This window comes from Mesoplodon bidens (genome assembly GCF_964165515.1).
Source record: "Mesoplodon bidens genome assembly, chromosome: 12".
Taxonomy (NCBI): Eukaryota; Metazoa; Chordata; class Mammalia; order Artiodactyla; family Ziphiidae; genus Mesoplodon; species Mesoplodon bidens.
The window spans coordinates 42570044-42585723 of record NC_138168.1 but is presented as its reverse complement, the minus strand read 5'-3'; the positions used below and the strand labels follow the sequence as shown (position 1 = coordinate 42585723).

Below are 15680 nucleotides of genomic sequence, written 5' to 3'. Positions count from 1 at the left end.
GTTTCACAGGGTAGACCCATTAAATTAACCCATTAGTACCCATTAAAAATTAACAAAAATGATCATAAAGAAAACTTATAATGATATGAACCTTGTGAATTTTATCCTTGCATGTGAATCATTAAAAACAACAACAACAACAACAACACTCAACCATAGAAAACAACTTGTGCCCTCCAATAACATATCCTGGCACTCTCTCCATGTTCCCCAGAGGCAAAGATTATTACCTAGACCAAGTGTTAAACGAGCTATTAGTTTACAGAATATAAACTCATGACTTGCATTTTTCGTTTACAGTGAAATTGATGATACTATCTCTGTAACGTGATGTGTACAATTTCATACCAAGCTTAACATAAAATCTGTCACATACGTTCAATTCCACATGCCTGGAGGACAGCTCATTTACATTTCATTGCTTGGCATATAAGAAGGAAAAGCACTATCTTAAAGACTGGAAATAAAATGCATGAACAGGTAGTTTATGCCAATAGATATTGAATGCAATGAAAATACTGATCAGATTGCCAATTATATCACACAATTAGTTTTAGTCATATTTTATTAAAGTTCCCCGAATGAATTGCTTCTTCACATACTCCTTTTCTTTGACAAACAAACCCTCAATCCAAATTTAGTTTCATAAATTCAGTATGCAGATCAACACCCACCAATGGTTCTAGGCTTCATGAAGTATCAGGCACTGCTACCCACCGGCAGATTCAGTGTTATTTCAGCTCCACCAACCTTCTAATTTCTACACTTTGGCTGGGCTTTGATGATCATTCTTATGGAATTATATAGGACCCAACCATCTACTACTCTCTTACGCTTCTTCTTACCCTATCCAAGGCTGTGTGGATGAGGCAAGGGTGAAAACTTTCAAACAGAAAACAGAAATAGGGCTTTCCTTTAGAATTCCCACCCAAAAAGGGGGGAGGAGAAATTATCAAACTAACCATGATTGTCTCTTACAGTCTGAAAATCTAAACCTAACATTTCACTTAACAGAAAGCACCAGTCCTTAACAATTGATATATCGAAGGGCTCAGGAAGCTAGAAATTAGCAAACACTGTCCCTTTCTATCAATTTGTGGGCAGGACCACAGCGCTTAGCTAACCCTTGTCTAGCTAACTCTCCCATTGCTGGATGGAGATTAAGCTATGTCTATTTTTGTTTTCCGTTGTGCTCTTATATTCTGCAGAATTCTGCTTATGGGGATGTCCATTTAAATCAACCATTGGCATCATGAACAAAACGAGTCCCAGAGCAACTCAATTCCGGCAGGTTGAGATAGTTAATCCTTGTTTGCATGAACGAAAGGACATTGAATGTCATTACCTTTGAGAACAGAAATGTGCTGCCGGCTCTCTCCATCTGTAGGATAGTTTCTGAATTCAATATCTTCACCATCTTTCAATTCAACCTTATCATAGCCATACCAGCCAAGGAGTTCATTCATGGTGTTTTCTGCAAAGTTCTGAAAGAGAAGCATAGGCTACTTATGTATATAATCAATAACTATTTGAAAAGAACACATAAATCGAATTCTGTTTCCACTACCCATTTTCTGCCAGCCCCTCCCTACCTCCCTTAGAGTCACGTTCATTTTTCAAACCACGTTCAAAACCTGTCATGCGTTTAAATCTCAGGGTGACGCATCCAATTATGACAGGCCTTCAGACATTTGCAATTTAAAGATAACAAGAGAAAAGGTATTTGTCCGTTTTGCTTAAGAATAAGAAGTCATATTTTGGCATATTCTTCTGCAAATTCTGTATCTTACACCAATACAAAAATATTGAAAGGTAAAAGCACAAAAACAGCTAAGAAGAAATTTTGAAACTGAAAACAATCGACCATTTTGTGGCTTAATTTAAACTAGAATTGCTTTCTAATTTAGGTGTTTTTTCTTAACATGACTCTTATCTCAGATAAAGCAAAATCTCAGCAGAGAAATAATTTCTCAACTGTCAACCACTACCATCCAGAAAGCTGAATAGTCTACAAGGGTTTCCCTTTTTAATTTTCCCTTTTGTAACAGTATTCTTTAAACATTGAAGCATAATTTCCTTTACAAATTCCACTAGTGACAGATTCTTTCCCCATGAAATCAAAGGTCACTGTGATTGTCTTCTGACAAGTAACATAAAAGTACCAAATAACTTTAAGGTTACTGGCCAGCTCAGATTTTGGATAATGTATGAAAACACTTTATGAACTACAAATCAGTATACAATCAGCCCTCCATATCTGCAGGCTCTGCATCTGCAGATTCAAGCAACCGCAGGTGGAAAATATTTGGAAAAAAAATTCCAGAAAGCTCGAAAAAGCAAAACTTGACTTTGTCATGCAGGCAACTATTTACATAGCACTCGTATTGTATTTACAACTATTTACCCGGCATTTACACTATATTAAGCATTATAAGTAATCTAGAGATGATTTAAAGTATACAGTAGGATGTGTGTAGGTTATATGAAAATACTACACCATTTTATATAAGGGACTTAAGCACTGCGGATTTAGGGATTGTGGTGTGGGTGTGGGGTGTCCTGGAACCAATCCCTTGTAGATTTGGAGGGACAACTCTACAAAATATAAGGCATTATTATTGTTATTATTATAGATATCAAGCTGTGGAAATAATGGGTAAATAATAGTTGGACAGATTTAAAGCTTATACTACCAGGTGACTATTTTTAATGAACTTAACAGCTGCTATATCTTAATGCTTGTGTGTGCCTTAAAGCATCTCTATCTGAGAAAGAGAGAGTAGAGAAGTGGTTACCTGGGGCTGGGGGCAGCGGAAATGAGGAGATTGGTCAAAGGGTATAGTATAGCATAGTGTACAGTATGGTGATTATAGCTAACAACACTATCATGTACTTGAATGTTGCTGAGATAGTTGATCCTACATCTTTTCACTGCAAAAAAGAAATGGTAACTATATGACAGGATAGAGGTGGTAGCTAATGCTACGGCAGTAGTCATTTTACAATATATAAATGTATCAAATCAATACATTGTACACCTTAAACTTGCACAGTGTTTTGTGTCAATTATATCTCTTCTCAATAAAGCTGGAAAATTTTTAATAAAAAGAAGGATCCTATACTACAGAGTAAGATAATAAATGTTTGTTGAATGAATTTTTTTAAGGCATCTTTATCAGGCAAGGCAGGCTGAGCCTCCTAGACTGAGCTAGAAAAACTATATATTCTAACCTTCTCTGTGGCTCAAAGAATCTTTTCTCATTCTCCCTAGAAGTTGTCATTTCTGAATTACACTGGGATGTATAATTTATACCTGAAACAAGCACCCAGGCTAAACCAGCATGTGCACAGCCTCAACATGTAAGTTCCATGTTCTCTTGAACTTCACTTTAGATTTCAGCAGGGGTTGCATAAAAAAGAAAGGAGGGACTTCCCTGGTGGTCCAGTGGGTAAGACTCTGCGCTCCCAATGCAGGGGGGCCGGTTTCCATCCCTGGCCAGGGAACTAGATTCTGCCTGCGAACTGCAACTAAAAGTCCACATGCCGCAACTAAAAGATTCCACATGCCGCAAGGAAGATCCCGCATGCTGCAACTAAGACTCGGTGCAGCCAAAATAAATAAATAAAATAAATAATAAATAAGTAAAAAGAAATATTTTAAAAAAGTAAGGATATTACACTACTCCATAAAAACAAACCTGGCATTTCAAACCACCCACAGGCTGCTGGATTTTTTTTTTTTTTTTTTGCTTTAGTACCCACTTGAGCTCAGAGCTCCAAATGGGTCAATCTGTGATGGTATAATACACAAGCAATTTTTTAAAATCTAGCCAGATTGATTCAGTGTTACCATCCACAAGGCCAACAGTCAGCCATATCAAGCTTTAGTGAGGTATTTATTCTATCTGATGGCTGGTCATGTCCACATTAAATAGAAATTCTTTTCATGAATGCACAAAGATGATATGATCGATATGTATAATAAGCTCAGCAACTTCTGGAATACCACTGAGGAGGATTCTGCTAAATGCTGCACTACTCAATCAAAAGAGATTGCTTTAATGAGGTGTCAGTTTCCCCTAACACCCAATTTCTTTCACTTAGCTGAGTGCCTGGACTGGAGAATGACAGTCCCTAAGAACACAAACCAAGGTCCTCCATCAGGGGTCTGGCAGCAGAAATCTCCAAGGATAAGGATTACACCTTGCATCAAAAAAACAATTCCCAACAGTGCTAAAAGCCAAGTTCAAGCCATCCTACTGGTTTATATGCTGTTTGCCTCAATCTCTAAGAGAAATGTGCCCAAAAAACAGAAAATCTCTTGCATAGTAACTCCTGGCCACCATATCTAATTTTCTAGACCATTTGTATCTTGGGCACCTCTTTCTCTGGTTCTGTCTAACCTCTGAAGCGACACAAAGGCTACAGATGCATAATTCACAGAGCAACCTCCCAGCCAAGGATATAGATTTGTTTGTTTTAGTCCAGCTGCAAATCCGTTCAGCCTTTCAGAACCAATCCCAGGGATGGGATCCAGAAGTTTCAGACATTCACGTAAATACTGAAACCTCAACTGGATTACTAACACAAAATTCATATTATTTGGGCATCTTAAGTGCATCACTTAGTTTACGGTTTGTCCTGAAAACTCAGAGGCTTCATGGAACAATCAATATGATCAATATGGAATTGATCTATTCCATGATTTTCGAGTTACTATAAATGTCAGTGAAAATAAACTCTAAAACATTCCCTTTCTTATCATTGAAAGTAAAAAGAAACATATTAATATTTTTTTACATATTAATATTTTGATATATGACTGGAAAAGCAGAAAACAAAAGGTTTATAAAGCTTTGAGCCGTAACTCCCAAACTTTTCATAAAAAGTCAAACAAGATAAAAGAAAAAGAAACACCAAACTACAAGAATAGGTATCACCTCTGTCTTATATACTATTGCATTAAGAAATCAAAGAACCTCAAAGAATAAATAATTTTTAATTTCTAGTTAGAACTTGATGCTAGACATCATATGGGCTCGCTATGGTGCTAAACCAAAGGAAATGAAATGGATTTTTGCAGTTACCATCCAAGAAACATAATATATTCTAGAAGTGAATTTAATGTTTATGGTCCATACGGGTTTTCAAGTTTTTCTACCAGAAAATTAAGGTGATAAGAGTTAAAGTGCAGAGAGACTTTTGAGGTAAGGTTGTTCGATAATAGGACAAGCCACTGTACTAAGAGAAGTTGTAAAATTTGCTTCCCCCAAAATCTTCACCCAGAATTTCTCCTGGAGACTTAGAGCAGGAAACTCAAGTAGAATCTCTTAAAGGCCCTTCTAGCTCTAAGATCCTGTGAAATCAAAGAATTTCTACTTATACAAGGAATAAATTGCCTTTTGCAAAGAAGTATCATAATTACAGTGATCACACAGCATAAATTTTACTGAACAGCCACTATCTCAAATATTTTATCATTGTTCCCATAAACCATCAAAATGTGCCAGAATTTCAATATTCTGGCATCCAAAACACATTTTGCAGACTGCCTCTCACCCTTGGAAGTGGCACAAAAATCCTCTCTCATACCATGTGGTCCAATTTGGGTTTGGAAAATAGGTCACTATAATTACAATGATAATGTCTAACACTCTTATAGCACTTTACAGTGTTTCCACATCCTTTAACTCTCTTGTTCCTTTCAATTACCCTGTGAGTTAGGTATTTGATTTCCACAGTAAACTTTTGGTGAACCTCTGTGACATGCTCATTTTACGACAGAAAATTGGAGCATACAGAAGGTAAATGACAGGCATGAGAGATCACCTAGTAAAGTCAGAACAAAAATACGGATCTTCGGATTCTTATACCAGGACTCTTTCTATTATAAATTCTGTACAGTCCAATGTGTCAGCAACTCCAAAGGAGCTACCTCCTTGGACCAACAACAGTATTGCAAAGAAATCATATCACCGATGTCAATGTCACATACAAAGAGCTTTCCAACCAGGACATATCTACCTATGCTAAAACTTTGCTTGTGTTGCGACTTGATCATTGATCTCTACTCTCCTTAATTGTCTTTATTGCTGGGATAGGCGTTCTCAAAATTCATAATCAAAATTTAATCTTCTCATCTGACAATTTTTTGCCATCACATCTGACTCTAATAATGGCTTTGCACTTTTAATACTATACCTCCATACCCCTTCCTCTCCCTTTCCAATTCCCCTCTCTCATCTCCAGGGTTCCTAAAGAAAGAAGAAAAGCCTAAACTTTAATCTGAAAGCATGATCTTTTCCTAGAATTTATTTTTTAAAAAGGTCACAGAAAGATAGTGGAAAGACAGGAAACTTAACTATTTCCCCACTCCTCTGAGTTCTTAGCAAAGTTTATTTTTGTTGGAATTTAATTCCCAGGACATTCATTAGACACTCTCCTTATTCAACTAGAAATACTGTATGCATGTCAAAGTTCACTCTAAATGGTTTTTAATTGAACATTTTACCAGGTAAATAATAATGACTTGACTTCAAGTCATTTTGAAAATCACAGTAATTATAAAGCCTCAAAATACTCTGAAATGCAAGTACTTCAAGGTCTTCAAAAAGGACTAATGATTTTATTCTGAAAACACCTAACAAAGTTTAAAATATAGGGTAGGTACCACCGATTTCTCTTATCTCAGGCCTTGCATAACTGAATGTCAGATGTGTTTTCAACTTGGTATCCTACCCAAGAAAGCAGAAAGTTTTCAGAGAGCTCCCAATCATTCATTCAGATGAGGGGAAAGCAACATCCTCCCTCTTCCCACAAACATAATTCCCATTTCCACTCCAAGTCCTACATCCCTCCACAGTACTAGTAAAATATGTCATCTATCCCAATGAAACACACTATAAGTTACTTGAGGGCAGAAACCCTTTATTTCATTTTATGTCCCATCTAGCACAATGCCTAGCACTTAGAATCTAATCAATAAATGTGCTAACACATTTGGATACATCCATAAATATTTTAAAAAATATGTAAATACAGAAAAATTATCAAAAAAATTCAGGACAGCTGATTCTAAAAATGAATATGTGAAAGCTTAAAAAATTATAATATCCAACGTTAATGAGCACTCTCAGACTTTTTTTTTTTTTGATGTGGACCATTTTTAAAGTCTCTATTGAAATTGTTACAATATTGCTTCCGTTTTATGCTTTGGTTTTTTGGCTTCGAGGCATATGGGATCCTAGCTCCCTGACCAGGAATCGAACCCGCATGGCTTGCATTGGAAGGCAAAATCTTAACCACTGGACCGCCAGAGAAGTCCCACCCCCGGACTGTTGGGAATTCAAGTTAATTCAACTTTTAGGAAAGGTAACTTGACTCTCTACAATAAAAGCTTAAAAATTTACATACCCTTTGATTCAGCTATTTTATTTCTAGGCATAGTAGGGACTATTCTAAGGAAATAGGTGCAAAAATATGAATGTTCAGGGGCTTCCCTGGTGGCGCAGTGGTTGAGAGTCCGCCTGCCGATCCAGGGGACACGGGTTCGTGCCCCGGTCTGGGAGGATCCCACGTGCCGCGGAGCGGCTGGGCCCGTGAGCCATGGCTGCTGAGCCTGCGCGTCCGAGGCCTGTGCTCCGCAACGGGAGAGGCTGCAGCAGTGCGAGGGCCGCGTACCGCAAAAAAAAAAAAAAAAGTTCAGGAATGTTTATCTCAGTGTTGTTTTCTTAGAAACAAACTATATGCCAAACAATCGGAATTCAGTTAAATAAATTATAGACTAGTCATGAAATTACCGAAATGGAACACTATTTTGCCACTAAATATATGCTGTGGATAAATTTTTACTGCCATGAAAAGCTATTAACAATATGTTAAGTTTTAAATGGAAGGTTAGTACACTATAAGACCATTTTTGTTTTTTGGTTTTTTTTTAAAAAAAAACATTCATCATACATAGAAAAGGACATGAAAAGACATACATCAAAACGTTGACAGTAATTGTGTCTGGGTGGGAAAATTACAGGCTTTGTTTTTCTTTTTGCTTATTTATATTGCTTATTCTACTATTTATGTCATGTCCATGTATTATTTTTACAAAAATCAAAAAATAGTTTTAATTAAAAATTAACTAACACATAGTCTTCTCACAGACAACCATGTCAGTCATATTCACAGTCCTAATGACAGTAAAAAGGATCCGCCAGTTACATTACTTAACTTCAAAACATTCTTACACACATTATCCCAGAAAGCGGAGCATATGAGAAATACTTTCAAAGGAAAAGGAAACCCCCAATCCTGAACAATTTACAAGGTGGGGGGAAAAGTGCTGGTATCTCTGCCAGTTAAGGTTATGAATAATAGAATGATGGTTATTTTTGGAAAATATTTTATCTCCCTTTTCACCTCCATGGGTTCTGACTGACTTCTGAGGTAGATTTCTATTAAGCATCACTGGGTTTCACTAATTAAGATTTGTAAAGGGCTGGGAGGATGAAGCTGCAGAAGAAAAGCAGTTTCTTTTGTAGGAAGTAGGAATTAAACTTGATTAGAAATCAATTTCTAGCTCTACCTATCCCCAGGTCTGAAAGTTAAAAGAATTATAATATCCAATGTTAATGAGCACTCTCAGACTACTGGGAATTCAAGTTGATTTGACTTGAAGTCATCTCTCTTAACACAGATCTAGTGGATCGGTTTTATTTTAAGGTTCTACCAAGAAGCAGACAAAATTTAAATAGTGAAAAAGAACTGTGGGAAGAGCCCTTTACAGACTACAAAGTACTTCCACGCTCATGATCCTACTGGGTCTGATGGTATCCTAAGGATAAGCCACGCCCACAGACATCCCATTTGAGGGTCATCCACATGCATGTTACGTTAAGAGCAGCCAGATTCATACTCTTGGTGCAGACTTTACCCATTGAGCCTTGCTGTTTGTATCTGAACTGCATACAGATTTTTGGCCTGAAATCCTTTTAAGAAGGTCACTGAGCTCCATTTGAGTCATTTTGCAGCATTGTTCTCAGCCACAACACAATGATTAGCACACAGTTCTAAGGGCAAAAGACACATCAAAACACTAAAATCCAGCTCCGACCTGGAGCAGGCCTGAGGAGAAAGTCTTGCTCTCTTATTGACACAGTCTGAATTAGATGGATGTATTATTGTCACATGAAACCAAAATTGTGTGTTTCCACATATAAAAATCTATGTTGCTTTATTGTCTTGTTGTGACACAGAACAGACAATTATGTCCCCATGTTTTAATCTGTGGCCAGGACATCAAATATCCTAAAAAGGTCAAAGAAATGTGTGAAATTGTGGAGCCCAGCCCTGGGGCTAACACTGTAGCAGGCATGGCAGGTGTGCAGCTGTGTGCAGCTGTGTCCTATCACAGCTGCAGCACTGGCCTTAAAATCACCAAGTCTCGTTACGTTGTTTTCCTGTCCATGCCAAAAGCCACTGGCCTTAAAGCAGCACAGAGTTCCACAGCCCTTTAGTTATATAAGAGATATTCACACCTATCAGTCTACAGATTCTAAAATATACATTCAGCAAATCTCACCCAGCACAGGCTTTCATGTCTGTTTACATGTTTCAATTGGCACCATCAAAAACAAAGTTGTTGTTTTTTTCCTTCTACCCTGGAATATCCCTTCTCTTTTAGGAAAATATTCAATAATCTTATTAGCTTGAGTACAAGTATGGCTGACTTCCCATTCCGCAAGAGGAAGTTTAGACTTCAGAGATTTTTAAATGATCCACCTTCTACTACTTCTAATAATTTTTTCAAAAAAATAAAAAGTATAAAGACTCAATAAAAAGAACACTTCCTTAGAAGATGCAAGAAGTCTGGTCACCCTTGCAAGACACCTCTATTTCCCTGGACCTCTCCTTTTTCAGACAGTCACTTGTATTCACTGATAGTTGCCTTTTTTGAGGCCCTGTTTTTGACTTTCATTTAAAAACTCTGTTACCTCTTGGTCTCTATGAGTCTGTCTTTCACACAAGGAGAGTAGGGCTTGGCTTCTCAGAGCAGTGCTTGGCAAGCACAGAGGCAGGAAACGCAGAAGGGAATGAGTCTGTCAGACTCATTTTCTTCTAGTTCAAATGTTTATTTCAGATTCGGGAGGAAGTGGAGTGGTTCCTTTCCATTTCCTCCTCTCTGGAACCTGTGAATTGTGTAAGGCTTAGAGAGTCTCACTCCACCACACACTATCCTCACCAGTTCACAGATGGAGAAAGAGACTCTTTTCAGAAAACTCCCGGTTTGAACAGAGCAGAATTCATAGCTCTCTGTGCCCTCCCAGGACCTTCTCTTATGGCTTGAGACTAGAGCCTTGAGCAGGAAAACCGAGAGCAACACAGAGGACAGGGTTGGTGGGCTCGGGAATATCCTACACCAGCTCCCAAGGGGCAAGCACCATGCTCCGACTGACAATAGTTCCCAGCCCTGCCACGTGGCACACCTTAGACCACTGCTCAGCCAGGGAGGTCTGACATAATTTGTGAATGCCACAGCAAGATCTGGTCCCAAGCCCACTTGCTAGGTTCCTGAGACTCACTGTTTCTGACATCAGGATGGAGTTTCAGGAGCAAAACTTAAAATATACCTGTTTTAGTAATGAGCTGATTTCAACCTTAAACACGCTGACTTTTCCAATCCACACTCTGATATCTCTATTTTATTTTATTTTATGGCAAGCTATTTAAATCACTGCACTCACCAGCTCAGCTCTGCAACTTGCTTTATTGTTTATGCAATTGACACAGGTCATTTTTAATGCCAAATGGAGACCATCAGAAACTAAACTAGAAAATCTTATGGTGAGTTTACTACTAAACTCTAACAGATGTGCCTGACTCTAACTGTAGGCATTAGGACTGAAGCATAATTTTAGGTACAAATTACTTACTAAGAATATTTATAGACAGAGAAATTCAGCAAAGACCCTAAGACATTTAACACAGATTATCCTGTAGTTGAGCAATTGATAAGGAAGCCAAACATTGTAAATGCATTAATTATGGTTTGTTTAGGAAAGTTTCCAGGGCAGAGTGCTTGATTTAATCACAATGGTTTTGTCAAAGAGTTTTAAAAGATGAAAATCTGACTCATTATCTCTACTTATAGTTTACTTTTTTTTGAGTTGTATTACTGTTTGGTAGTCACTAACCATGTTCACCAAGATCTATGCACATAAAATACATACCCTTAAGTGCAACTATATTTACACTTACTCATATATTTACATTTGCACATCTAATATTACATCTAGCTTTTATGTTATGTTCTGGATGAACACCTGAAACGAATTAACACTTCCCTATATCAGAATTCCCTCCTAAGAGCCATTTATTATGATACATGTGAGCTAACAATATATTGAAGGCATATTACAGTAGATACAATCACAATATTCACTTTAGAAACCAAAAGTAGTCAAAATATAAATTGAATTGCCATCTGATTTTTTAAAATCCTCTCTACTGGTCAGTAACTAAATAGGGCAGACTGATTGTAAGAACAGTAAAGCAACAAGTCTTTTTAATTAAGAAAAACCAGGATGAAGTGGTGGGGGGGAAGGAAAGATAAAGAAACATTGTAAAGGTCATAATGAGTCAAACATTTCTACTTGAAGCTATTTTCACTAAAGGACATTAAAGGCAAGCTATGCCAAGTCATGTACTTTTCACACACAAAACTATATTGTATCAAATTTAAATTTGTTACAACTGCTTTGTACATTAAACCAGTGATAACGAAAATGTAACTCAATATCTGATCTAGTGAAACAGCAACCAACATTAGCTCCCAGCCACATGAAGACAATCTCCAATGCCATTACTGGTGTCAGCTAAACCTCTGCCAGTGTGTCTTCTCTGTCCATTTTTAAATAAATTTGTGACTACCTCAATTAGGAAATCTTGAAGGAAGTCTCTATGATGAGGCAATTTTGTTGCTCATTCTCAGCTCCCTGCATTTGCTGTACTTAAAATAGATGCTTATACCAATGTCCTTTCTATTACCCGAAGGGGAAAAAAAATCACATACACACCAGTCCTTTTTCTTTCAGCTCGCAGAGAAGCAACTTGATCCAACCAGTGTTGAAACCTGAGTAGGTCACTGTACACCACGATAAAATTCCCTAATCCCTGAGCCAACTCTCCCTAAGGGGGGCCTCCTCCGGATCCTCCACTTCCCAGGCTGACTTTTGCATTCGCTCTCTCCTCTTTCCCCCTTTCATTTCCCCTACCTTCAAGCCTTGATATGTGATCCACGGTGGGGCTCAGGTTTCCGTTTTTACAGCTTAGGCCGTGCTAGCTGTATACATTCCTTTCTTTCTGCCGGGCTGTGATTACTTACCAGGGCTTAGTTTACACTGGTCCAGATGAAAGCCGTTCAGATGAAGGCAAACACAGCCAGGCAGCTCCAACGGCACCGATATGAAGCTGCACAAGGCCACATTGTGTTCTCGGTGACATTTTGTTGCACATATTTTAATGCAGGGCAACCAACTTGTTAGGTTACCCTACACTTTAGGTTTGGGGAGATGGAGGGGTAATAATACCATGAGGTTCAGGGAGGGGTTTTATTGATGTGGTTATTAACATTAAAAGCAGAAAAATATTGATGAGTTCAAAATAACCCTTCCAGCTTTTGACTTTGAGAAATCACTTTTAAAATGAGGACTTTTGGTGCTATTATATTAGAAGAATGCATACTGAACAATTCCACTAGAAATGGGATTTCATGACTCACTGGCATGATGTGCATTGACACGACTGAAGATTCTGACCCAGTGTCTCTTACACATTGTTCCAAACTAGGGAGAAAATACTGATCCTTCAGGCAATCGAATTATTTGCTGCATAAAACTTCTTATTTAATGCTACTCTGTACTGAAATGATAAGGATTAAAACTTCAAATAGTAGGTGGTGACTTGGAAGAAAAATAACATTTTAAAAAGAGGAAATTCTGTGCACGAAGGTTAATTCCATACTTAGTCCTGCAGCATTGGCTAAAAATTGTGTAATTTTTCCCCTTCACACAATGTTGTTTTTGTTTCTTCCTCACCAGTTCAGACAAACATCTGTTATACTGTAGAAGGACAACTATCTCCCAAACCACGGAGTGCTCCCGCAGCCAAAGTCAACAACGTGAGCCCCAAGCATCGAGCACAGTCAGCCTTTATATCCAGCCGGGATAACATTTCACATGTTTTGATTAAAATTAGCTAATTTGTAATTCTAGAACCTATGAAACTTAAAAGCTGCCATCCATATAGATCACATTAGACAGTGTTTTAAAGGGCCAGTGCACACTGTGACTTCTTAGTGGCTTTACCTCTCTCCTCTTCCTCCACTCCCAATTTAAAATGAAATGGAAAAGTAATCTGGGAATGCAGGACAGGAGGGAAAGGCGAGTGAGGAAGGATGGTTATTGTAAACTGTTTGAATTCCATCCCAGACAACTCCTGCTGGTCTCTTTTTTAAAAAACTGTCTATCAATGGAATCAATGGAGGTTTCCATCACAAGGAATGGCACTGATTTCCAAGGCAAACCTTCCTTAACTCTCCTTGGACTGATGCTGCACCTCGTGCTTCCAGGCACTAAATTCGTCACCCAGAAATAAAAACCCTTATTCCAAAATGCAGATTGCTACAGACATTTTCTGGAAGAAAGGAACACTAAGCATAGGCACCTAGGAACAGATATAGGTTGTATTATCCGTGTGCCCCTTTCTAAACGTGGGCTTCATTCAAGGCACTCTCTAGAATATGCTTGTTCTAATCAAGACAACGTCAAACCGCAATAAATTTTACTTAGTTGCTTGCCGTCTTCATCGTTTGTCTTTTAAATAGCAACTTAACCAACCTGACCAAGTCAGTGGGCAGTGTTAAGGATTCTATGCAGAAGATGGGGAACACCAAGACGGCTGCAGAATGAAAACTAAAGTCCCCGCTGAAATCTGCTACTTGTTTGTAACTCAAAGAAAGACAAAAAAATACAAATAAAACAATTTTTTTTAAAAACTCGAGAGACTCGTGAAATCAACACAAAACAAAACCCTCACCGGGCAAAAGCCGCAACTTCATGGAAAATAAGTGGGGGGGACGAGGGGGGTCCGGAGCCGAGCGGTGCTCTTGTGCAATCACTCCAACGTGAACAGCTGGAGCGCCAGGCTGCTGCGCTCGCCACCTCTGGAGCACCGCTGGCCTGGCGGGGAGCCCGGCCTCGCCGACAGGACTCCGGGCTGGCCTTTCCGAACAATGGGCAGGCGCTCTGCGAAGGCCGCCCCTCAGACAGCTATCTTGCACCGGGGTTTGCCCGGGTCTGCTTAACTGGGAAGTGGAGCATGCAAAGGCGAGCGGGAGGCGGAGGCAGCCGAGTGAGAGGAGCGAGCAGCTGCAGGCGAAGCGAGCCGGCCGTCAAAACGGTACCCAGACCCGCGCCGCTCGGGCCACAGCTCGCCCCGGCACTGACAGCCCCTTTACACCGTCGCCGCTGGCTTCTAGTCGGGAAGCGGGATCGAGGAACGGGGAGATGAACTGGGGAGAGGGGTGGAATCCAGCGCTCCCCGGCTGCTCCGGCCCGACGGCTCTTAACTTTGGAGGGATCCTGGGGATGGCTCCCGAGGAAGAGGAAAAAACTACCCCACCGACTAGGAAAGCCTCTTCACCATACCCACCCGCCACTTGGGCTCCCGGTCCCCTCCCTCTGAAACGCGCCTGTTACCAACCTGGGGTTTATAAGGTTAAATAGTATGTGGCTTCCCGGCCGCCCCTCCACCCCCATCAAATCTGAGGCAGGCAAATCTCGGGGATGCAGCCTGAGAGTTGGCCTCGGTTTGCACCTGGAGGAGGAGCTGAGGCGTTCTGGGCATCCTACAGAAACTGACAAGCGCTCCCCTGTACCCTCCGAATCTATACAACGGCCCAAAGGGAGCAGGCGGAAGAAAGAGCTCAGGCTCTCTGGCCCCGAAGTCCAAAAATACCTTCATTTCCTCATTGATCTCCCTTTTCACTGGGTGAGCCGGTTTCCTGCTTCTTTTATTTTCCGGAGGTCTCCCTTCTTTCTCCATTTCTGCCATGTTTTTGTGTCTGGTTTCTGTGGAGATGAAATGGCTGCTGCCGCCGCCGGCGGTGGTGGCGGCGGCGGCGGCGGCGGTGGTGGAGGTGGTGCTGATGGTGGCAAGGCTGGCGGAGGTAGCGGTGCTGGCGGGGCTGGGGCTGGGGCTAGGCGGGGGGGAGGGAAGGCGGGCGCCGGAGAAGCGGGGTCTCTTCTAGCGGCGGAGAACGTCAGTGGCTGTCAGAGGGAAAGGTAGCTCGAGGAGTCTCGGGGATGCCGCCGCCGCCGCCGCTCCTGCTCCCGCTGCCGCCGCCGCCGCCGCCGCCAACGCCGCCGCTGCCGCCGCTGCCCCTGCCGCCGCCGCTGCTTCTGCCGGTCCCGCCGCCGCCGCCGCCGCCGCCAGGCTGCATCCTCGGTGCCCCGTGGAGTCGTCAGCCATCTTCCGTCGCTCTGTCCGTCTGCATGGGCGAGGGGAACGTGGGCCGGGCGCGGAGAGAGCGGCTCTGGGCGTGCGTGCGTGGATGTGTGTGTGTGTGTGTGTGCGCCCAGGAGAGCGCGCCAGCCCAGGCGCCCAGCGCCTCCCGCTAGCCGAGCCGG

General features: G+C 40.8%; 1 protein-coding gene across 2 annotated transcripts in view; it reads right to left on the bottom strand.

Moving 5' to 3' along the window:
* Positions 1–15434, bottom strand: part of SOBP (sine oculis binding protein homolog) — a 153849-nt gene extending 138415 nt beyond the window's left edge. For both annotated transcript variants that reach the window (XM_081251321.1, XM_081251322.1), the window contains exons 1-2: positions 15010–15434; positions 1346–1484 (exon numbers count right to left, since the gene is read on the bottom strand). In XM_081251321.1, the coding sequence (XP_081107447.1) occupies positions 1346–1484; positions 15010–15105 (235 nt within the window). In that variant the 5' untranslated portion in view covers positions 15106–15434. The remainder of the gene's footprint in view (positions 1–1345; positions 1485–15009) is intronic.
* Positions 15435–15680: the final 246 nt, after the last annotated feature.